The sequence below is a fragment of the Motacilla alba genome, chromosome 1A, assembly GCF_015832195.1.
Source record: "Motacilla alba alba isolate MOTALB_02 chromosome 1A, Motacilla_alba_V1.0_pri, whole genome shotgun sequence".
Lineage (NCBI taxonomy): Eukaryota > Metazoa > Chordata > Aves > Passeriformes > Motacillidae > Motacilla > Motacilla alba.
In genome coordinates this window covers 68,972,288-68,995,727 of record NC_052031.1, presented here as the reverse complement: position 1 = coordinate 68,995,727, position 23,440 = coordinate 68,972,288, and the positions used below count along the sequence as shown (strand labels likewise).

Genomic DNA, 23,440 nt, shown 5'->3' with positions numbered 1-23,440 from the left:
GGGATGTGTTATGGAGATTGTTTACCCAAAGTGATTTGGTTATTGGACACTGGTGAAGGTTGTTTTGAGTGATTAGCCAATCACTCAAAGCTGTGTCCTGACTGTCTCAGACAGGTTTTTCTTTAGTATAGTATAGTATCTCTTTAATATGTAATTTTATATAGTAGTAGTATGTAATATAGTATCATTTTAATAAAGCAATTGTTCAGCCTCCTGAATCACAGAGTCAGAGCACATTGTTCCCAGCGTTGGAGGCTCCTAGCATCGACAGCCATGCATTTGAAAGGACTCTGTACACACACAAACTGAGCCCCTTTTGCCCAAATTTTTGCCAAAATTTTACGCTGCCAACATGGCCTAGACCATGGTCAGCTGCCCCAACACCAGAGCCCCAGATGTCTGTAACAACAGCTCAAACTTGAATAAGCACTGAGCTGGAAGTGAACCTGTCATTAATAATGAATTAGAGGGATGTTCCATTTCTGCAGAAGCAGTAAGCCAGCACTTTTAGAAGGATTACTTTTGTTCTTCAGGAGTTGTGAAGCTGCCAAGAACCAACCTGTTGCTCAATGTCTCCCAGTAAACTACTGGCACCCAGGCGGAAGAGCTCTGGCGTCAGCCACTCCACTCCCAGCTCCTCCTTCACCAGCATGAGCCAAGTAATGGCTTCCTTGGCTGTCCTAATGCCCCCTGCAGGTTTAAATCCAACCTTTAGAGAGAGAAAAATAAATAAATAAAAGTTCAATACACATTTTCATCCAATAAATAAAAGTTCAATACACATTTTCATCCATCAGCAACCCTAGAAGAGCAATCCATGTTTGTACAGCTGCAGTCTCAAAGTGCCTCTGATGTAACAGCTCTACCTGGGCAGGACCTCAGTAAGAGCCTGAAGAGAGATGCAGGACTTCAGGCAGCTCTTCAAAATGCAGTTCATTGTATCCAAGATGTTACAGCAGTCCAGGGTCATGGGTGACAGAGCCAGCTGTCAGCTCCAGCTGCAGACAAGCCTGAAGACCCTTTAGTTTAGGTTACAATGCATTATATACATTTCTTTGCTGAGCATCTTAATACATAAGAAGCAATCTATACCTTGACTTTTACCTATAGCCTATATAACTACTGTCATTACCATATTATGGCTAATACTATCCAATCACCTGAGTTTGTATGTTACAGTTTAAGCTTAAAGTTGGTTTTCAGTTTTCTTGCAGTGGAAAATTCTTAAGACCTTTTTTCTACTAGCCATATTGACATGCCTTGTTTGTCTGTGGTAACTTTGTGCTTGGTAAAGACATCTTTTTGTTTGTGGTCAGCTTATCCTTTGGTCTAAGTCATCAAATCTCTTTCCAACTTGACTTAACATTTGTTTCCTTAGTTGTCCAGCAAGACTGGCCCAGCAATTGTCAATTTACACATCTATTATTCTTCCATATCAAAACTCGATTCCATCTCTGTTCCATTCTCAGGTTCTTCATTCAGAGAGCTTTCTGCCAAGCAAACATATCTGTGAAACCTTCTTGTCAAACTTTCATCCTTCCCAACAGACCCGACTGCAAACAGCACAAGGTCTGAACTAGAACTGGGAGCTACCAAGCCTCAGCCATCACTGCCAAAGGTAACGTTTTCATCCTGAGGGAGCAATACTTTCCACTGCTGTGCACTTCCACAGGAGCTGGGCTTGAGGTCTAATGGGAGTAGTTTGCCTCTAGTACAAGGGATTTAGGCAGGAGGGGGATATCTGCATAATCACTGAGAGCCCATGTCATCATCACCTGCTGCCAATCTCATTCCAAATATAGAACAATAAATACACAACAACAACATAACTCTAAAGATGCTGCAGGTGAGGTGGCTGACTCGTGGCTGGCTGTGTTTTATAAAAGCCTGTGCAGCACAGTTACACATGATTTGGCTGGGCATCCAAACCTATCAGAGGTTTAATTGTCACTAAAATTTTCCAAATGGGAATTAAATTATGTCTGTCTTTATCAAAAATTGAAAGGTCTGTGCTTCACCTCAGGCTGGGTGTGCTTTCAGTCCCTCTGTGTGAGATGTGGGTCATATCTGAAGGTGAACTGCCACGTCTGCAAAGGCACAAACACCAAGTAAAACTTGTCTTTGAGGTAAAGCATGTCTGGAATCCCATGATGGACCTGCTGTGCACTTGGCATACACCCCTAATGCCAGTCCTTTGGTTATGTGCCATTTAAACACACGACAGAGCTTGTGACACTCAGCTATCAAATCCCTCATCAAAAATGCCAAAATGTTGGCCTGTAGCAGCTACCTAAACTCTTGAAAAGCAAGGAGAATCAGGAAAAATTCTTCCTGTATAAAAAAAAAAGAAGTAAATCTGAAAAACACAGTGATTCTTCCTATGTTTCCTTCTGCCTTTACATTTGGCAAGAATTATCATTTTGTTTCTGTATTCAAGCTCCCAAAACCTCACTGCACTGAGGATTTCTTTGTGCCTTATGGACATAATAGTGGAATCAGAAAGTATCTGGTTTTAAAATGTGTTTGGTAATCTTTTTTATATAGTGATTTCAGGACCAACAAACACAGAATAAATCCTTGTCTCATGCTGGAGCATTGTGATAATGGCATATTTCCAATAAGATTAAAAGGAACAAAAGCAGGAAAAGCTTGATAAATCCAAACCACGAAAACTGTGGCTTTGTGGATGGACAAATAGATGTGTGAGTGCATGCATACATCTGTTAATGCTAGACTTCCAAAAAGAATTTAAAGCCCAGCAACTGGAAAAGCATCTTCTAGATAATAAACAAAAACAATTGGAATGTGCTTTCCCTCAGGAAGAGAAATTCTAATGAAATTTGAATTTAGATTTTCTTCCTAGAAATACGGCGTCTCTTTGAGATAATCTGTGGCAAAAACAAGTGAAACAGAGTTAATAAGAGAATTAAAACCATCATTCAGAACTCCTTCCCCTTTCAGCAGATTCTGAAAGCTCTTTTCTTTGCAAAAAAGCTGACAAAGACAAGCCTGTCCTCTCCTCCATTTCCCAGCTTTCCAAACAGCACATCTGACTGCCATAAAAACGTTAAAAGGAAGGGGGGGGGGTTGGAATTTAATTCAAGAGCAGTACAAAGTCCAGCTACCACTTTCCTGCTGTTTCACAGTATTTCATTATTTTGCTTAATAAGTTCATCTCCTCAAGAATTTTCTCTTCACCTTACATTATTAAAAGTAATAAGTTTTTCTGGATTGGGGGTTTTCCCAACAGAAAAACCAATTTATGTATGTCCTTCAATAATGACAGGAAAAGATTATTTCCCATTATATTGCACACTTTTCATATCACCACCACAGCTTATCAGTCAATAAATGTTACTCTGCAACTTGTTCCTTTCCTTGAAGAAGTTTAATTTCTGTATTAACCTGTTTTTCCCAGGCAACGCCTTGCTGGAAAGCATCCCTACAGCAGCAAAATTAGTTTGCTAAAGAAACCATTTAGAAATTTCTTGTCACTGATAATATTGTCTTCAGTTAATAAAAGCACATAAAGTCAGTTTACATCTAATTCACTGGCACACACATGCACACGGACACAAGCACTTACTCTTAATAACACATTTCACACCATGAATGCCTCCCTTGAAAGCAAAAGGTGAATTCAACATTTATATCCAATTATGGGGACAAAGCTGTGCTAATGCAGCTTGTGGCACCCAGCACTGGTGCCCAGGGGGGTCGCTGGCCCCAGGGATCTGCCTCACGCTGGGGCACTGATGGTGCTCCCACAGAAACAAGACTGTTGGAGCTGCTCAAATCATTGTGCAGCAGAGAGAGAGGCAGGAGGGGAAAGGAGGATGGGGGACAGCCCAGGGATCCATGCTGGCCTCATCTAGATGGCTACAGAGAGTAGATGGACGCACCTCCAACCGGGTGTCACATTTCCTCAAGCTCTGACAGCCCCTGAAGCCTTCTCAGCCCCCATCCCATCTGCTGACACTGTACCTTGCAAGGCCACCTGCAGAAGGGACAGAAGGAGAAGCTGGAGAGGAGGGAAGGATGGCCAGAAACGGGGAGAGGCTCTTAGCTGGAGATATGGCTTCCTGCCCTGGTGCTGAAGGTGGGGACAAAGCCCACTGCTGAACACCAGCACCGGATCCAACTGGCAGCCCCCACCTGCCCGTGGAAAAAGGAAGTGAGAGGTGGCTTAAACCCTCCTGAGAATCTCCTCCTTACTCAATGTTGCAGCAAAAGGATGAATGCACAGACAGCTCATCACTGGCTTTGCTGTTCATTCCCCTTTTCTCCACTGACATCACCTGACAGTGCCCTGATCAATAAACATTAAGTACCAGGATATAATGTTCTTCCAACCCCTGTTTCCCCTCTCCTTTCTTCCATCCCAGGCAATGGGATACAGCTGGATCTGCCTCCTTGTCCCCTTGGAAAGCCTCTCTGGCAAGGCAGGAAAGAGCAAAATGTATCCCTTGGGTTGCCAGGACAAAGTCAGAAAGCACAGTTGTGTACATCGGACAGACTCGATGGCTCTACATGTGCATAGCTCTGCTGATGTTTCTGGGAGCACGTCAGCCACTATCAGCCCTGTTATTAATGGACATGACCACCTAAAGAGTGAAAAAAATTCAAATCCAGATGCAGCAGGGAATGCTTTGATTGCACGAGCTTTTACGGAATGGAGTAAGAGTTCTTCAAGGCAGAAAACACAAAAGTAAAAAAAAGAAGAATATTAGCACATCAATCCTATTACATTCTTATCTCTTTGGTTAATTTTTACAGAGGAAATGAGAACTACCTTGTAGCCAGTTTGCCAGTAGTACTCCTTAATGGCTCGCATCATGACTATGCCGACGGGAAAGGTCGCATTTTCCACCTCCTTTCCTGTAGATGTCTTTATGAAATCAGAACCTGAAAGGAAGCAAAATGTTTTATAGCAGTTTTAGAACCAGAGTCCCTCTGCACACACAGGTTCACAGCCTCAAAGATGCCCTCCTGCTTCACAGCAATTCTGAAGCATTCCTTTACCCGTATGTCCCTGTGGTGTACATAAATCAACATTTTAGTGTTTCCACAAGGATCCTTGAGAATAGAAATTATTTGCATCAGGTTTTTTTTTAATTTAACTTCGCATCTACTTGGTCTCACGTCTGACAGTCTGCTGTTGCATCTCCCGCAGCTGTTTTTAAGAGAAGGGAAAGATATCTCATATGTGTTTACTAAACCAGCTGTGTAACCCTGTAAGCCGAGGGAAAACTGCCCTTTTATGCATTTAGCAACTGTAACATTGCAAGTTACTGTACTTAAATCCACAGTCTGATTTAATGCAGCAAAAAGGTCAAAACATCTGTGTTCTTTAAAGAACAAGAGTTGGCCTTGGCTTATTTTTTCCTGTTCTCTCACTGGTGAATAATATTCTCCACTGCCTGCCTTAATACTTGTGTAACATTCTTGTGTATTCTTGCTGTTCTGCCTTGGCTTGAAAGAAATCCTGTAGCACAGTGTAACAAAAAGCTAAGAAACTAACAAAAAATAATGTGCCTCGCAGTGCATGATCCAGCATTGACAGAACACAATGACAAAACTTCTTTAATTTCATTAGGACGCACTTCACCCCTAGGAACCTACTTCTTAGAAAAGGTGTACTGTGGGATCATTAATTATCAAAAGTAATTGGGAGAAGAAGAGGGATAATTCAAACATCATGTAGTAGTGCATCATCCACTTAAGTCAATTGGAACTGCATCTGCTTCCACTTCAAATTTGGCTTGGGGTCCGTTTTGTCTCTTATGTGAATGATGATGCCTCTACAACATCCCCTGGAGTAGGGAAGGGAAGTTTCAGCACTGGCTCCACGCAAGGAGTTGCCTTGGCTACATTCTGTGAGCCGCAGCGCGCTCCAGAGAGAGCCTCCCTGATGGCACGGCTGATGGGCACGCAGCTGGGGCTCAGCCTGACGGCAAGGCAGCACAAAGCCAGGCCTGTTTCTCTGGCTTTTAAACACAACCCAATGGTACCACCAGCTTGGGGGTCTCTAAGACCACGCAGTTTTCTCTGTAGGCTTCCTGACTAGGCACCATGTCAGCCCAGTGGCGGTTCAATCGCACCCTCCTGTGACAGCTTCCATTCTGGAGAGAAGCAGCTATTTGCAAGAAAGATCCCAACTCCACAGAAAGTGCACTGTGCAAAAGAGGCAATTAATGGTTGGTAGGGCTGTGCAGAGAATGGAGCACACAGGAGAGACAATTGACTTGCACATTTCAGAGCTGCTCCCTTCCAGAGAGACACTACGGACATCTGATAGTCACACTAAAACAAGGAGCAGTGGAAGTGTAACTTCAACATCACCAAATTATATTTTTAATTTCCCTTTCGAAACGTAGCACTTAAAGTCCTTCAGTGCAATACTTCTCATTTTTTCTGCTATAAGGTAAGTCAAAGCTTTTATAAGTCTTATAATTACAAGTCTCTATGGTACAGTTTCATTAAAAACTTTCATTAAACAACAGCTGCCCTTGTATATGGTCTTCTAATCAATTTGGTCAAACAGAATGACTTCTAATCAGCTGTTGATAAAAATAGAAGATGAAATTTTAATTCTAATAGATTAACCACAAACTCAAGATAGTCTTCAAAATCCATCTAGTTCTATTCTCCAGTGGATTTAACGACTATTCAGCAACTCATTACTAAATAGAACAAGATGAACATTTTCCAGTTCATTAAAGAAATGTACTATGTATTTTTGCATTGTCCTCATGATTCGTTACAGGGAGTCTTAATTACAAGATAATGGATAATGGTTATTAAATGCAGACTCCAGTAATGAAGCTCTATTCATTTGCGAGCCTCAGAGACTGCAAAGAGGGGAAAATAAAATTACTAGCTTCAAAAGATTAACGGATCAAATTATTATTCAATTTTGAAAATCTCATTCAGACTTCATAGAAACAAGAAGAGATTAAAAACTAGTATTAGTACAAAAGTTGTGCATTTATATATTTATTTTTAAATAATATCTTAAGGCTATTATGAGAATAATCAGCTTTAGATGTGATTATTAGACAAACATACAGCCAATTAAGTAGCATCCTCTAACAATGAAAACAATACATTTTTATTTGCTGAACAAATTCTTTTTATGGCACAAGAGCTTGCTAGCTGGACTGCAGGCAGCCTCTTGCAGAAGACAGAGGACCCACACTAGCACAGAGAGCCACAGTGGAAGGTGCTGTTAATGTCTGGATTTCAGCAATGAAAAGGGGGATTTAAAAAATCAAGTGCTGACATAAAAGGCACCTCATTAAGCAAACTTTATGCCTACCCTGTGATAATAAGGGAGTTTCACCCGGTCTATTCCTTATTCAAGTTCCCAAAAACAAGTTTAAGGAATTAAGTTTAGAAGGAGTTTCACCTGGAAATTTAGGTGATGATTTAGAAACCTGAGTTTTATCACCCATCTTCTCATCTTCCTCTGAATGGATACACTCAAAAAAATCCAGGCTAAGGCTAAAATACACACTGAATGGCTTTCCCTTTCCTTAGAGTAGATTACATGATTCAATGAAGCATTAAATCTAAGATTTTACAAAACCGGTTATTCAGGGTGGATTTCTAGGCCCGGTGAGCCTGGAAAAGAGCACACTTTCTACTTTTATTTTCCAATGTGAAGCCACAAGAGTACATTTCCTTTCAAGGCAGCAAGTCACGTGAGACTCACTGAACCACGGAGATGGGATGAGCTCAGCTGGGTAGAACATGGTGCAGTAACACCAAGGTTGTGGGGTCTACACAAACAGGCCATTCACTTCAGAGAAAGTCCATTATATTTTTTTCTTTTCTAGATACACATCCTCTTTTATGAATGCTCTGGTCTCCCAAAAGGTCAGCAGAGCTTCCACAACTGCCTTGCCCAATGTCTATCCTGTACATCTACAGAGATTTCCAGCCCACATAATATTGAAGCAGAGCATGAGAAGTGCAGAATCCTATTCAGATGGCAGCATCCAGGAAACACACTCTGATTCCATAATTAAGCAATAAGGAATTATAAGCAGTATAGCAATTGTGGAGTAATCACAACCTTTTGGTTATGAAGTGTTTCAAATGCCCTTGGGGAATGATTATCTCCTGATACCTACAGACTCTGTGTTGCTGCCTTAGTCTTAATAAAGAACAAAGATGTGGCTGGCAGTTTGAAACAATAGTTTAGAGAGAGATGCTTGCAGAGGGACAATTATGCTCTGCTACTCTGTAAGTATTTGCAACGAGCACAAATACATCTTCACTGCTGCAACCGAGTTATAACAATATGCAGTGACACAGGCAGAACACATATCCTTCCAAGACTTCCAGGACTGGTGGCAAAAAGTGGCATTCTGCTCAGAGGACCTGCAAACCCACCTGCTGTTTCTGCTGACAAGGCAGCAGTGACAAAACAGTACCCTATCAAATGTGCATGAAGTCCCATTAGCAAGCCATCTTTCTATTTTATGAGCACCCAAACTAAGGGTCTTCAGATTCACACACAAATTAGCATTACTAGGGGTGACCAGGTTAACAACCCTCTGAAAATAAGAGGCAGGGCAAGATATAAAAGGCTAATGTAGCAGCTAATTCTTGTCAGTTGAGTCATCCTTAATTGTCCCCACTTACATGTCCTCGTCCTTAATTGTCCCACTTACATGTCCTTATCCTGCTCCAGCAGAGTGATAAAATACATTTCCCATTAGCTTAACTTTGCCATGTGGGAGAAGAGAATACAAAGCTGTGACAGCTCACTCTAGCAGTAGCTCAGCAGATAGCTTTGGCTCCATGACACGAGGCTACACTGCCAGACCACTTGCTTAGGTGCCAATGCATGTTTTCACAGGCCTGTGCCTCAGCCACCATGGAAAAATGCTGGTTTATAACTTGGTCCGTTGAGAACTGCCCATTTTTTGCAACTCTCTTTGAAAAAGTGCCTGCACAGAGGGGAAAAAAAGTCAAAAGCCCACCAGAGGGCTCCACGTTTAGTGTCTGTTTGCAAGGACGACAACCTTCTGAAAACCCATCCCAGTTTGGTTTCTAAGACTCAGAATGGATGCTCCCTCTCTTGAACAGCACCTCCAGTAACAGGGGTTCTGCAGGCCAAACGATGCCCTTAGGAAAACTCACACATGCACACAAAGGGACAAATTATCAAGTCCATCCTTGTGCAAAATTCCCTGCAGATGATGCCTGAAAGAATTCAGAGTTGCTGAATTATGCATAGCTTGCTAATGCACTGTTGCAGCCTCCACCACAGGTCTCCACAGAATACTATTATTAATTAGTATTAGCTTCTTGTGTGTTCATTTAAAATGTTTCTTTAGAAGGTTCAGCAGGAAGAGCCATACCACCTTCTGCTGCACGGCTACGCAGCATAGGCACTTGCTATTTTTAGAGCCTTCCTTCCAATCCAATCTCTATGTGGCATGGAGCAAGAGGAGATGAATAACTGACACGTGCTACAGGTCCAAAGACCACAGCTGGAATCCCTGTCACTGGTGGCTCCTGGCTTGGAGCCACACTGAAGCCAAGGAGAGGACATGCTCCCAGTCACCTCCCTGCATTGCCATGCAGCAGCAGCGCTGGGAGATGCCAGGGTGCAGGAGTTCAGGCAATTATGTGCTGCTGGAACAGCCATTCCTCTTCCTCTCCAAAGAGAAAGCAGCAGGAGTGACTTGTTATGGGACAACAAGGAAGGTTAAGGAATTCCTGTATTGTTACCTGCTTGTTAAATCTCATGTTTCTTTACCAGGATCCCATTTTTTCTTCTTTAAAAGGGTGTGCCACATGCTGCACTCAGTATATGACCTACATTAACCTTATTTCTTTTTGCAGATGGCACTACTGGAACTGCTGGAGCAGTTTGCCTAATGACACATGACAAGCCAAAGGCAGAAAGAAGAAATAAATCAAGGAATCCCAACAACTAATCCTAACCTTACCATCACTGGGAAAAACCAGACCTTTCTCTCAGCTTCCCCACTTGCAGGGCTGATTTCCCCTGCAAGCCATTCTGCGGGCTATTTTTTGCCACACTTCTGATTTTGAGCAAGACTCAAAATACAAGAGACATCAGCAGAAACCTCCCTCTCTAGCACAGCGCACCCAGGGCAGGAGGCAGTGCTGGTGGCACAGCTCTGGCCCCAAATTCCCAAATCCATGGCCTCCTCCAGCAGTTAGTGATGAAGAAACATAAAGCTTGGCCTCTCCTTTCAGACTGAATGCAAGCACTCTCAGCACTGAGCCACATGCTCTGGCCAGGATGGGTGAAAAGCCAAAATTCTGTGGGAGAAACTTGATTTAAAAATCTCTCCCTTTAAGCTTCCTTTACCAACACTGAAATTCATTGCATCACTTCCTCGTTCACACTTAAATCAACCTGAACAATGATAAACTAGCTGAAACCGTGATATAATTAAAACAGCACTGGTCTAGGTCAGGCTTTTTCCCTCTTGGCATTCTTGGTTTTGGATCAATACATCTCAGCCTCTCAAAATGTTGTCCTGTACATGACATATTACAGACTGAGGCTAAACCCCTGATATATCTACCAGTAATAGCACTGCAATTTGGAAGAAAATAATAAATATGCATGATGGCTTAGAATCACAGAACTACGTGGCATATTGCATTCCATGTTTTAGCAACCACATTTAGCTTTGTGCTTTTCAACGTTGATAACAACTTTGAAACAAATATGTTAACATTAAAGCTCAGGTGCACTTATATATTGTCTATTAGCTTGTAACAAAATTACTCAAATTGAAGAAATAGCTGTTTAAAATCAATTTGGAAATACTCCACACTGAATAAAGCAAGTAGAAAATCAGTCTACTTTATCAAGAAGGTGCTATGAATTTTAAAGATTTAAAAAAATCCACCATCCATAATGCAGCCAAAATCATGACACTTCAATGTCATTTTGAGTGTTTTTCAACACTTGATGTTAAAAGCAGTTTAAGATTCTGTTCCTACGCTAACCCAGAGAAAGGCAGGATTGATTTTTGAGATTTAAAAGTCCATGTCTTAATGCTGCAGTCAGAATCCAGCCAGCATCAGCCTCTTTGTCACGCAGAGGACAAGCAGCAGCATCAGCCCCTCTTCCACACTGTCCCCTACAACCAAAGGCAGCTGGCACAGCTGAAGGCTCTAGTACCAGGGAGATTTCCAGGATCAAAGGTATTTTCCTTGAGCAATTGGAAGGCTCAATGTTTTGGCTTCTGGCTTTGCCTGAAAACCCAAAAATAAAAGGCCCTAGATCTCACCAGACTCATCTGCGACCTGTTTGTTTCCACCTGGCTTTTACAAATCAGGTAGAACAGATTTCTTGAGGGCTTGCATAGAGGGATGAATAATCCACTTTGGTGACCATGTGATTACCAGGAAAATGGGAGGCACTTTTAGGTTATTTTTTATTACACTCAAACACCTTCAACACCAACAAGTTGCAAACACCTAGATTTTATCATGGACTTCCTGGATTCTCCTGATGCAACAAATATCCTAAGGGCCTTAAAACACCCTGGATGGCCTTACCTACACATATAAGGCATCACAATGCTTGTTTTTAAAGGGCATCAATCTTACTTAAAGCTGCCACTTTCCAGGAAATTTTGCCCCTCAGAGTGTTTCCTTTTTCCTTCTCCACCTTGATAATTTGGCATTCAGCAAAACTGCAGAAGTCCACGTGTGCAGGCTGCAGTGTAGATGAGAACTTCCAGATGTTTTCACTACTGTCAGTAGGGTTGTTCTGCAGTCTTTCCAACTCTTCAGGCAGCCTGAATACCAAAAAACCTGCCAGCTCCCTTCAATGAAAAAAACAACCAAAGCCCCTGACTGTGCAGCCACACTCCAAGCAGGAGGCACCTCTCTGCTGGTGGCCAGAGAAAGACACTTCTGGTTTTTTAAGAAATCCTTTTTTCCTCCCATTGCATTATTAACAATGCTTACATGGCAAAACTAACAATTTTATTTCAAAGGGATGCTTTATGAAGGTGTGTTGCTGATAAATTCAGTCAGACTTTTCTGGCATAAGCTCATACTGAGCACTACTTGAATGAAGGAAATAAAAAAGACCAGTAAGCACCATCACAAAAAGGGAGCAACTCATAAAAAGGTATTTAATATGCCAGGGGATTTTTTTTCACCTCCCTTTGTCAACAGCTTGTGTGCTGATCTTACCACAGACTGCAATTATGGTGAGCATCTCAAACCAAAAGCATCAACAACCTGATTAAACAACTGCATGGGTGTTGGTTATTTTAAAAAAAAATATTGAAACTGATGGAGAAATGCTAATTTCACCTGTTCACTGGCAAAACAAAGATGATATTCCAGTCTTCAAATCTACATTTTATATATGGGTTTTACATTTTTAAAAACTTACTCTAAATATATATGATCATTTTGAACTTTTGCATTCCACTCTTTTTACTGAAATACTGTGAATCAAAGAAATTGAACATCAAACTCTCTTTGTGCTAGCTGTATATATATCCTCATAGGTATTTAGTGGCAAGTTATTAGGTGTCACTATTCATTGAGACAGCACATTTTATATCTTTCTTACAGGGGAAAAAAAAAAAAAAAACCAAAAAAGCACCAAAAAACCCCATCTATGTAAAATTTGCAGCAATATTTCAGAGCCTCACTCTGGTATCAATATGTTCTGGATTGTAAGGTGTGTATTCTATTTGTCATCTGTTGGAGATGGGGCAATTATCCTCTGTTCATGGGGCAGTTTTCTTTATCTCTTCCAAAACCAATCCTCCCTCCAGGAGATCTCTGCTGTTAATGGGCCATTAATTATTAATTATCTTCTGTCCATGGCCACTGAGTGTCCCTGCATGGCTGATACAATTCCATCATCATGGGGAGATGCTCTGCCCAGGGGAGGAGCCAAGCATTCCTACCTGGATGCAATCTGAGCCTGGAACAGCACAGCAGCCTTTGCCCCCTCCATTCCCAGAGGAGCAGCTTTCTCCTGCCCTGCATTCCCCAGAGGAATTCCAGGCCCATCTCCAGCAGCCCTGGAGCTCCAGAGGAAAACTCCAGCCTTGTGCAGGATCCCTGCTCCAGCAGAGCCACAGCTGGCACTGCAGGAGGGCTGAGCCACCATGGAATGGCACTGCTGCCACCACCCTGACCCACAGGGGGTCAGCCCTGCTCTGACTCTGGCAGTAGTTTTTTTTGTTTGTACTATTGCATTTCTATTTTTAATTTTCCTAGTGAAGAACTGTTATTCCTACTCCCGTATCTTTGCCTGAGAGCTTTTTAATTTCAAAATCACAGAAATTCAGAGGGAGGGGGTTTACATTTTCCATTTCAGGGGAGGCTCCTGCCTTCCTTAACAAACACCCGTCTTTTCAAACCAGGACACAATGACTTCTTCACTCAGATGTTCAGAAACAGAGGTGGTCAAGCAGAACATGCCCTGTGCCTCGCTGAGTTGTCACGTGCCAAACTGCAGAAGCAGGGACGGTGTCAGCATCAGGCTGGGAAGCGCAACCACCCCACCTGCACCTCTCCTTCTGGCATAAACAGCAAAAAAAAAGCCAGGAGGAATTCCGTGTTCAGCATTTCCCAACATCAAATCACACACAAAGGTGTCTGATAAGTATTTACATTGGAAAATGCTGTTCTGGGGTGAAGTACAGCAGTGTTACACATCCCTTATCTATGAACTAAGCACTGTATTCACGTCCATGGAGGGCTTTAAGGCCCCCAGACATTAACCCAAAGCAAAACCACATTGTCTTCATTTAATTACCTATCTTTTCATACTTACTGTGATCCAAATGACTGAGTTAAACAAAATGGTTGCTAGTAACAGGAGACCATTGATAACCAGCAAGCTGAGGTGGGTGTACGTGCACAGAGTTCAAAAGAAAATGATGCTGCTGCTTGCTGTTTACTCCTCCAGCATGAATTTATAAAGTGAATTAGCAAGAATTAAAAGGATTAAAGTCCCAGGAACCGATGAAGTCAAAGAGAAACAGAAAATGGATTCACTCCTAAAAAGATAAAATTATTTAACAACTTATTAAAACAGTTCATCACTGTAATTAAAATCCAAGTGACTAGAAAAAAGTGCCACAAGAAAGGTAATTATTTATGAGGAGACTTTAAAAAGCCATTCACAGTGAATTTGGGAGAGAATCAGCCTGAAAGAGTTGGTAGTAAAAGGAAATTGTTTGTTTATTCATAAAACTTATTTTGGTCTAGCCTACCACTAAGAATCCCTAACATCTGCTCAATGGCAGCTGTAAGTAACATTAGGAACACTCAGCCAATTTATATCTTTCCTTTTTATTAAAAAGTAAACAGGTCTTTTTAAATTATTCACCAGTAAATTAACATAAAAATCAGTGCTGTAGCTAACCACATTTTGTGGAAAGGTATCTAGAAGGTTTGCATGATCATGGTGATCTCAATCTTTCTGCATTTTACTGACTACTTTACTCTTTATGTGATGTCCCACCTAATTTAGCAAATGAAAATGTAGAAAACTTACAAGCCATACAGGAGTCACTGCCATGAATAATACAAAATGCATCACTGATACCTCAAAAGCCATATTAGTTGCCTCCCTCTGACTTTAACTGATTCTGTTCTTATCTTTCCTTTGCCTTCCGCTGAACAAAAATTCCCCTCAAATAATCTCAGACCTCTCCTGCTTCTTTCATGAACAAGGCATTCATTAAACAGGAAGCAGCAACAAAATACAGTGGTGTAACTGATTAATAATGATTTGTTCTTATCTGCAGCACTTCTATACTTAGATGACAAAGTGCTCTGCATGTTCCCATGTTTCACTCCAAAACTGAGTTCTTAAGACAGTAAAAAAGGCACAGGAACACTTCAAACCTAAAAGCTTCTCTTTATCTCTCGCTAACTTTTTTTTTTTTTTTACTCAATCTCTTCAACATTTTAGAAGAAAAATATATTACTTTCCTCCTGAGTTTCTCTCCCAGCTTCAGTTCTTACTTCATAATACAAGCAAGTGGCCGCAAATGAATTCACCAAGATGTTGTTCAAGGGCATGGAGTAACTCTGCTTATTTTCCTAGGATATTTTTGTTTTACTTCTAGGGGAAAAAAACCCAAGTGTTTCTGCAGTGCTCTCTGGAGACACTGAGTTTAAAGCTGAGCTGTAATTCTAACGCAGGCACTGGAAATGGCATTGTTACAATAGCACAGGGTCCACCCAGCTGAAGCTCCTGGAGGATTCTGCCTTGAAGCTGCAACTGGTGAGCTGCTGAGAAGCTGGATGTGCTGAGATCCAGAGCAGCTGCAAACACAGGGCCTGATTACAACATAAACCTGGTTAGTTAGCTACCAACAGCATGCATATGGTGCCAGGGCAGCAGAGAGCCAGCTGAAAAGTGCCACCCCTCCTCTTCCTGGCGACTAGGGTTCCCAAGAAACACAGCATCCCCCTCCATCATACCCCACCAAGCTGTTTCCATATCCTGGGGTCAGCTCTGTTCCAAAGCTCCATTTATGAGGAAGGCTTTGTGAGTTCTCCACAAATTCACTTTCCAGGACTAGTGGGAAGGAGGCTTTTGAAGATACATGACTCACAATTTTGTATTCCATAATTTAAGGTCGGTGTGATGCATGGAATATGGATCATGCCTTGTTTCCTTTTTGGTCCATTACAGATGAATTAACAGTGAAAAACTACAAGATTTCACTCCTGAGATGTTTGGGACAGGCTGGTAAATTGGACATTAGACTGGCAACGTGACTGCAAAGGTGATGGAAAGAAGATGTTACACTCAGGAAGAGCTCCTGGTATCACCACAGAGGAATCTTTTCTACATCTCAGATTTAGGGAGAACTCAGCTTTAGGAATCAGCTGCAGTTGTACACTGCAGAGAAATCACTTCATAGCCCAAATAGCTAGCAGGAAAGACACATCAAAGGTACAAAAGACAATCAGATGTCAGATCCCTGTTGACTTGCCATGAAGACTATGGCCTTTGCTGTCAATTCAATCTTTGAAAAATTCTCTCAGAAGGACTCCTACAGACACCTCTGGGAAAGCTATTGTCTTTAGTAACTATAAGGTACAGGCAGAAATCTTAAATTGTCTTATCTGAGAGATGCTGAATTTTAAAACTACAATTTCTGAAAAGGAATTGACAAAAAAAAAAAAAAAAAAACCTTCAAAAAAATCCCCAAAAAAACACCACCAACAAAACCAAATCAGGAACATTTCCCAGGGGATGAAATTCCCAAGTATAGTGCCAAAGAAGGAAATATCTTCAATTTTTTGCTCACGATCTGAGCTGTAACAACAAGAACCAGAGGAACACAGAAAGGCTGGCAGACAGACTCCAAGTAACCCAGGTACCTGCCAAGGAACTTCAAGTTCCTTGTGTAACTCATCAAAGACACTGCAAGCAGCCACAGAGGCAAGCTGGAAGAGTCTGTTCCCATACACTACTGAAATGAGCATATTCCATGGTAAATGCATTTGCATTTGACCAGCCCTGTGTAGCTCAGTGAGGAATGTGTTCATGCACCCCAGCTGGGGGGTTCAGTGTTTCCCTGCACTTCATGATGCAACACTTCAAAAAAAATAAATGCAGCATCAGCACCTGTGGTTGTGGTATTTTATGAAAATCCCTTTGCTAGGATTTTCTTCTCCTGAGAAGCTGAGAAGACCTCAGCTTCAAGTGTAAACAATTTGTTATCTGCTGCTGTGGGATGCAGCAGGTGCTTCCTCCATTGGTCAGTGTGGGATGTTTCTGCTTGGTGGCCAATCCAGGAGGCAGCAGCTCTCAGACTCTCTGGGAGTCACAGAAATTTGTTATTCATTCCTTTCTATTCCTGTCTCGCCTTCTGATGATTCTTTTCTCTCTGTTCTTTGTAGTACAGTTATAGTGTGGTCTTTGTTAATGTAATATATATCATAATATAATAAACCAGCTTTCTGAAATGGAGTCAAGATCTCTCCTTCCCTTCACCAAGTCCAGACTGCCCAGAAGACCCACAGTAATAAGCACCATTAGGACATGATTTGTTAAAGGCTCATGGATGTCTTTATATTGATATCAGTGTGTTTTAACATGCAGCTTTAACATTCAGGTAAGGAAAAAAATCCATGCCCTCCTTATGGGAAACTTCTTGGTTTTGTCCCACTTTTATGGCTCAAGTGGTATTTCACTTCTGTTTGTGCTCATCTCTTGTGCCTTTTTGCTTTTCCCTGTGTCCTTATGATTAAATGGTATATTCAAGTGGGTATCCATAGTTTTTTAAAATAACCTAATGATGTTCAAGAGCACATATTCCTGATGTATTTTTCCACTCAACACATTTCTCTTCACGAGTCTAAATTCACATTGCTGCTGCCACGAGCATATGTCTTCAAATTAGACAGGCACAACCACTAGGCCTTGATACCTTAAAAAGCAGCAACAACAAAAAAATCCAGGATCTGCAACCCTAAAATCATGCTTCGTGTATTTCCACATCTATATTAGGTTTCTGTTAAGGAACTGGATTTTCTAACCAGTGTTCCTACATGCAATCTCTTTTAATATTTCATAAGCCAATTTTATATAATTGATAGGTACAGTAAATTAAATATTTATTTCTATTTTTCACTACTTTAGTAGAATTTAACACCTGCTACTGACAGAATAAAACAACCTAACCTGAAATATCAAAGAAATAAATAGTACCCAGTACATCTATTGATTTTACATAATATTTCCATGTTTTAAAATTGCATTCTCTCAAACCATTACCTTCAATAGTGGAGCTTCACAGATGCAAAGTTTTTTGCCAGGAAGCCCTGTTATTTTGCTGGCATGTTTGACTGGAACTATTCACTGTGCAACAATTTCTGAGTCTGAGGTGATATGAAACTTCAGAAGTTTTAGCTCGAATTCTAACAAGTTATTTAACATAGAAACAAGGTTTCATTCATGGGGAAAATTAACCCAACAGGGGTGCTTTCTCACCTCTCTGCATCAGTTGTTATAAATTGAAAGTATACCATTTAGATATTCCTTAATTAACATGTTTTGGAAAGATCTTGAACATCAGCAGAAGTAAAGTGCTATTCAGGCACTGAGGATAATTTTCTTATAGAAGCTTGTCCCCTCTCAACAGCGTGCTACTCTGTCAGTAGCTGCTATTTCACAACCAGTTCAGAGGGTGGAGCATAAAGAATTGCCCCTTTCCTAAAGGTCAGGAAGCAGAAATCAGCTTTCAAACCCTTGTCCTGAGAGAGAAGGACAAGCCTGGGATTTCTGAGGCAAGGGCACAGGGAGCACACAGAACTCTTCCCCTTTGGAAGAACATGTCACTGATATTTTATTAAAATCCCTTTGCCAGGATTTTTCTCCTAAGAAGCTGAGAAGCCTCATAAAAGAAATGTCAACAATAACTATCTGATGGCTTTGGAATGTGATCTGGAGCTTGTTTACCAACAGGTGCATCTTTGATTGGTCTCATGTGAATTGTTTTTAATGACCAATCACAGCCAGCTGTGTTGGACTCACAGTTTTTATTATTCATTCCTTTCTAGCTTTCTGATGCATCCTTTCTCTATTTCTTTTAGTATAGTTTTAATATAGCATTTTTAATATCATATCATAAAATAATACATCAGCCTTCTGAAACATGGAGTCAAGATTCTCATCTCTTCCCTCGTCCTGGGACCCCAAACACCACCACAAGAACATTTTGGGCAGAGTGCAGTGAGAACAGCAGGAGGGAGGGGACCTCCCTGCTGCTCCTGTCTGCTCCAGTGCATCACTGAGCATCACTTAGGAGCTCTGCTGGCTCCCACCACCACTGTCACACCCAGGGCTCGTTGTACCAGGAAATCACAGCCAGCAGCTCCCACCAAAAAGTTTCCAGACCTTCTCTTGCTCCATTTCCCAATTTGAATCATGACCAAGAGTACTCCATCTTCATGCACAGGCACAAAAAAATTTCTACCTTCTAATGAGAGGAACACATTTCTGTTTCTATCTTAATTTACTAAGCCCCACAGAGGTTCTATAAAACGTGCAAATGTTAATTTTACACTCAGAAAACCAGAGAGGGCAAGAAGAGCTGTCAAAAGTGATGATATGCTGGAAGTCATTCTGCAACCTCAAACCCATCTTCTGGCTTCTGAGCTGGTGCTCTTCTGGTGAGAAGCGCTTGGAAATAGCATTGTTTCTGTTTGTGAGGGGAGATGGTGGAGGGAGAAACTCAGGTGGTGGTGTGGGTAACACAAAATCAAACAAACTGGTACAGAGCTGACAAGTTTTACACTGTTTTACACTGGTATTTCTTCTTTGACTTCATTGGAGGGTATATATTCTTATTTTCTGATTACAGGAGAATACCATTAATAGAACAGACCTTGCACAAAATTAGCAGAGTTGCCAGGCATCCTGCTCTGACAAATATGAATGGCCCCAAATAAAGATCTCCCCTCAGATATGGCTGTGTAGGCAGGCATACAGCTCAGTAAGCACATAAATAAATGCATAACAAAATGTGCCATTGCATGCACGTCTGGCTTTTTAACAAACTGCAAACAAATGAGGCTTCACTGTATGCACTCTAACTCTGTTCTCACTTCACAGACTCTTTGCATCTTTATTTTTCCCCCCAACATCTTTGTTTCTCTCAAGTGTTACTTCTGTCCTCTACTTACCCATGCAAGGTGCTGTTGACTCAACTGGAAAGACTTTTCATGAGAGCCTGCCCTAGCCTGTCTCAACCACTTTCCATTCCTTCACTTCTGATTCCCTCCACACATATTACTGAGTTCCAGACAGATTTTTAAGTCTCATTTCACATTCCTTCAAGGTCTGCTTTACTCAAGCCCTACTTTTTTTTCTTTTTTTTTTTTCTTTTTTTTTTTTTTTTTTTGCTACTAATCTTTGTATGGCCTCTCATCAGCAATTCAAACCTGAGGATATTGTGATGGCATTGCTGGAACTTTTCAGCTCCAAGCTTATCTATCACGCCTACATTATTTCTGGTGATTAGCTGCAGTATCACTGTTAAGCTTGTAGGCAATTACCTCATTTAAGGGAGCATCCTTGTAGTGCCTCACTGAACATGCTGTTATCAGCATTTTCATACTGCTGGCTTTTTTATTTCTCCCCATTCTGTACCAGAACAAATGAAGTCACTTGTTTCTGTTCCAACCTCTTTTAAGTATTTAAAGATACTCCATCTTTTGATCTTACACTTAATTCAAAAACTTTGTTAGTCCATGATATCATTCAAAACTTTGAGACAGCCTGCCACGCTGCATCTTGGTTTTCCACAGTGTGTTTTGAGCTTGTTCTTTGCACTAAACTTTCAGTGATGTTAACCAGAGCTTTGAAGATGCAGAACCACCACAGACTGTGCAGCATGCAGGGCATCTGCTGCAGCAGACAGGGAAGTGATCAGCTCCCAGTATCATTCCACAGCAATAGTCACTGTCCTGATAAGCCCCTTAAGCAGCCAACTGCAACCACCTCTACACTCAGGTAGTGGCCAAGAAAGCCTCAGTCAGTGCCAAGTATTCTTCCCACGCACTCCTAAGAGTAAGGAGGACTCCCTGAGCTGCCCCCAGCCCCATACTGGACCTCCAGCCCAGAGCTGAACATCATCTGCCACCCTGGAGAGCATTCAGAGACAGATCTCAGCCACAGAAAGGAGCTGTTTCTGATTTCTGATGGATGTTTTACAGGTAGAGCGTGCCCTTTACAGACACACCACAAACCCAACACAGTTGGTTGTATTTCAGACAAGTAAAACAAGACACAAAGTGAAATTTTGTTTACATGTTACCAAGCCTCCTCCCTTGCTTTGCCTTTCATTTGCAAATACTGTGGACTGACTTAGTATCAAATTACAGCCGAAGTTGTAGACACATAATTAAATCAACACATAATACAACTCACATGCTACTGAGAGGGGACCCTTGATTTTTGGACTGAGCATGAGACTTACAGCCAGAAACTCACAACTGATCTCAGTTTGACTTTTGATTTGTCTGTTATTATCTTTGTCTCATATTTCACTTTTTTTTTTCCTGAAATTACTTTACTCTTTGTCCCCAAAGCAGCATCAAAAATGCAGTCAATTTTCTTGAGAAGCTCGTGTACTCAAATCACCACTGGGACTTGAAGAAGCACAAGAAATGGCAGGGGATGCTACAACCCCAAAATTCCCTGGTTCAGTGCTAGGAGGTTGTGTCAGGCAGCTTTCCAAAATCAAGGTGCTCCTTTGGCAGAGGGACAGAGCCACTGCCTTGCAGAGCTCCCTGCCCTCCTCAGCACTGCACAGGTTATTCTTGCCAGGTGAGTCACTGTCCTTAGAGGCATGTCAGCCTCTGTCACTCAGAAATAGCTTCTTAAATATTCCAGAAGAATTTATGGTGTGTCAGTCAAGTTGGTAAAGGCTTGGTTAAAAGAATTTGAGACACCTGTGGGCCTCCTCCCATTCTGATGTCTTTCCCCTTGTGGACTTTACTAGAGTAGGAAAAGTAGCCATGGAGAATTATTTCAGAGACAACAGGAGTCAGGAGCCACCAGCTTACACACAGGAAAATTATATATAATATACTGGTTTATATTATATGCAATTAAATGTTTATTTTAATATTTACATATATATATACATATATATGTATTTATATTTTAATTTATATTTATATACAATATTTATATTTTTATATATTTTAATTATATTATATTGATGGTTTATATACTATAGAGTTAATATACAGTTTATATACTATATAGTTCATATACTATATACTCTATAGTTAAATTATATATTCTTATATATATTAGAATATATATAATATTCTATATTATATATTATTATATAATATATATAATTATATATAATTATAATATATATTATTATGTTATAGAATATATATAGAATATAATATATAATATTCTTATTATATTATAAATTATATATAGTATATTATATAATATCTAATTATATCTAGCATATATGATATTTTTACAATATATAATTGTGATATAATATATAATTGTATATATACTATCTATTATTATGTATTATATTTTATATATTATATTTTATATATTATAATATAAATTATATTATATTATATATATTATACCCCTAGTGGCTTTGTGCTTCAGGACTTTGGTGAATGTGTGCATGCTCAGCAAGGCAGTGCAAACATCTGTAACCCCAGGATTTGGGGATGAGGAAGCAAGAACAGTTTGAGGACTGCACATCCCCAATTGCCCTGATACAACTGCATGCAAAGCAAGGCTGTGCACCAGATTACTTAGGCTGTGACCACTTAAAAAAAAAAACCTGAACCACTGCCAACCAATCAAAAACCCCACAGCTAACTAGTTAACCCTTTTCTGGAATAATTTTCAACTGCAATTCTTTGAAATTCACTTTCTCCCCAAAACGATACCAATAAAACAAAATTCAACTGGAATTTGAGGCTCTCAGCAGTTCTGACAAGTTGGAGTCTGAAAGCCTGGCCCTCAATGGATGTATGTAGAGTGCAAATAAATTCTTATTTTTATGCCTACCCACAAAGAAAGAGCAAAAGACTGAAATAAGGAAATTACTGGATATATTCAGATGGATAAGTATCTTGTAAAACGAATAACTAGGCAAGGAAAATCATTAACAATAGAGCCATCTGCTGTATTTCAAAAAAACTACACCAGCAAAATTCTGAAAATGGTAAAATGCTTTGCAAGCTGAATTTCTCACTACTCAGTGGCACAAAAAGTGATCACAATGACTAGTGCATCAGTTTAAATAAGAGGAAATGTGTATTTCTTACACCTCTTCTAACTAAAAGCAATATTTAGTGGTATCATACTGATCCTCTGTGTCTAATGTTGCTAATTGACATCGTAGCAGGGCTTATTAGAAGCCTGAAATGTTCTCCATTCCACCTGGATCAGAGAAGCACAGAATTGTGTATGGTAACAGTGAGGTCAGCAGCAAGCTGAACGTTTATTTAAATACTGACAAGACACTTGATTACGTTTTTCTTACTTTAATGAAAGAATTTCAAGTCTGAAGAAAAAAAAAGGAGGGAAAAAAAAAATCAACACAAAAAATGAGGGGAAATTTAGAAGACAAAGATATACTAAGAACCTAAGTGGTTCTCAGTGTATCTTTACGCTTCTAGAAATAAACTTGAGGAGCTCAATTTCAAGCATGGTGGGAAAAGCTAGTGCCTGGGAGCCAGTTCCCAATTTTGCATCTCCAACATAGCACTAAAGCACAGAACTATAATCCTGGTTCAGCTAGGAAAAGTTGTACCAAAGCTGCAGAGAGAGAATCTGGGATCAAACGGGTGCTAAGCTGAGAAAAAATGTAACACCTGCAAAGAATGCAGAGCCCCGGGGAACTCTGTCCTGTTCTGGAAGGTTGGTTTCCTGAGCTGC

At 40.6% G+C, this 23,440-nt stretch overlaps 1 protein-coding gene across 2 annotated transcripts in view; it reads right to left on the bottom strand.

Moving 5' to 3' along the window:
* The window catches only part of DERA (deoxyribose-phosphate aldolase), a 47,978-nt gene that overhangs the window by 2,764 nt on the left and 21,774 nt on the right, over positions 1-23,440 (bottom strand). The window contains exons 7-9 of one of the 2 annotated variants that reach the window (XM_038154553.1): positions 4,793-4,905; positions 3,903-3,997; positions 574-709 (exon numbers count right to left, since the gene is read on the bottom strand). In XM_038154553.1, coding sequence (XP_038010481.1) covers positions 3,926-3,997; positions 4,793-4,905 — 185 coding nt within the window. In that variant the 3' untranslated portion in view covers positions 574-709; positions 3,903-3,925. Of the gene's footprint in view, positions 1-559; positions 710-3,902; positions 3,998-4,792; positions 4,906-23,440 lie in introns of those variants that run through there. The other variant, XM_038154552.1, reaches the window with a different exon arrangement.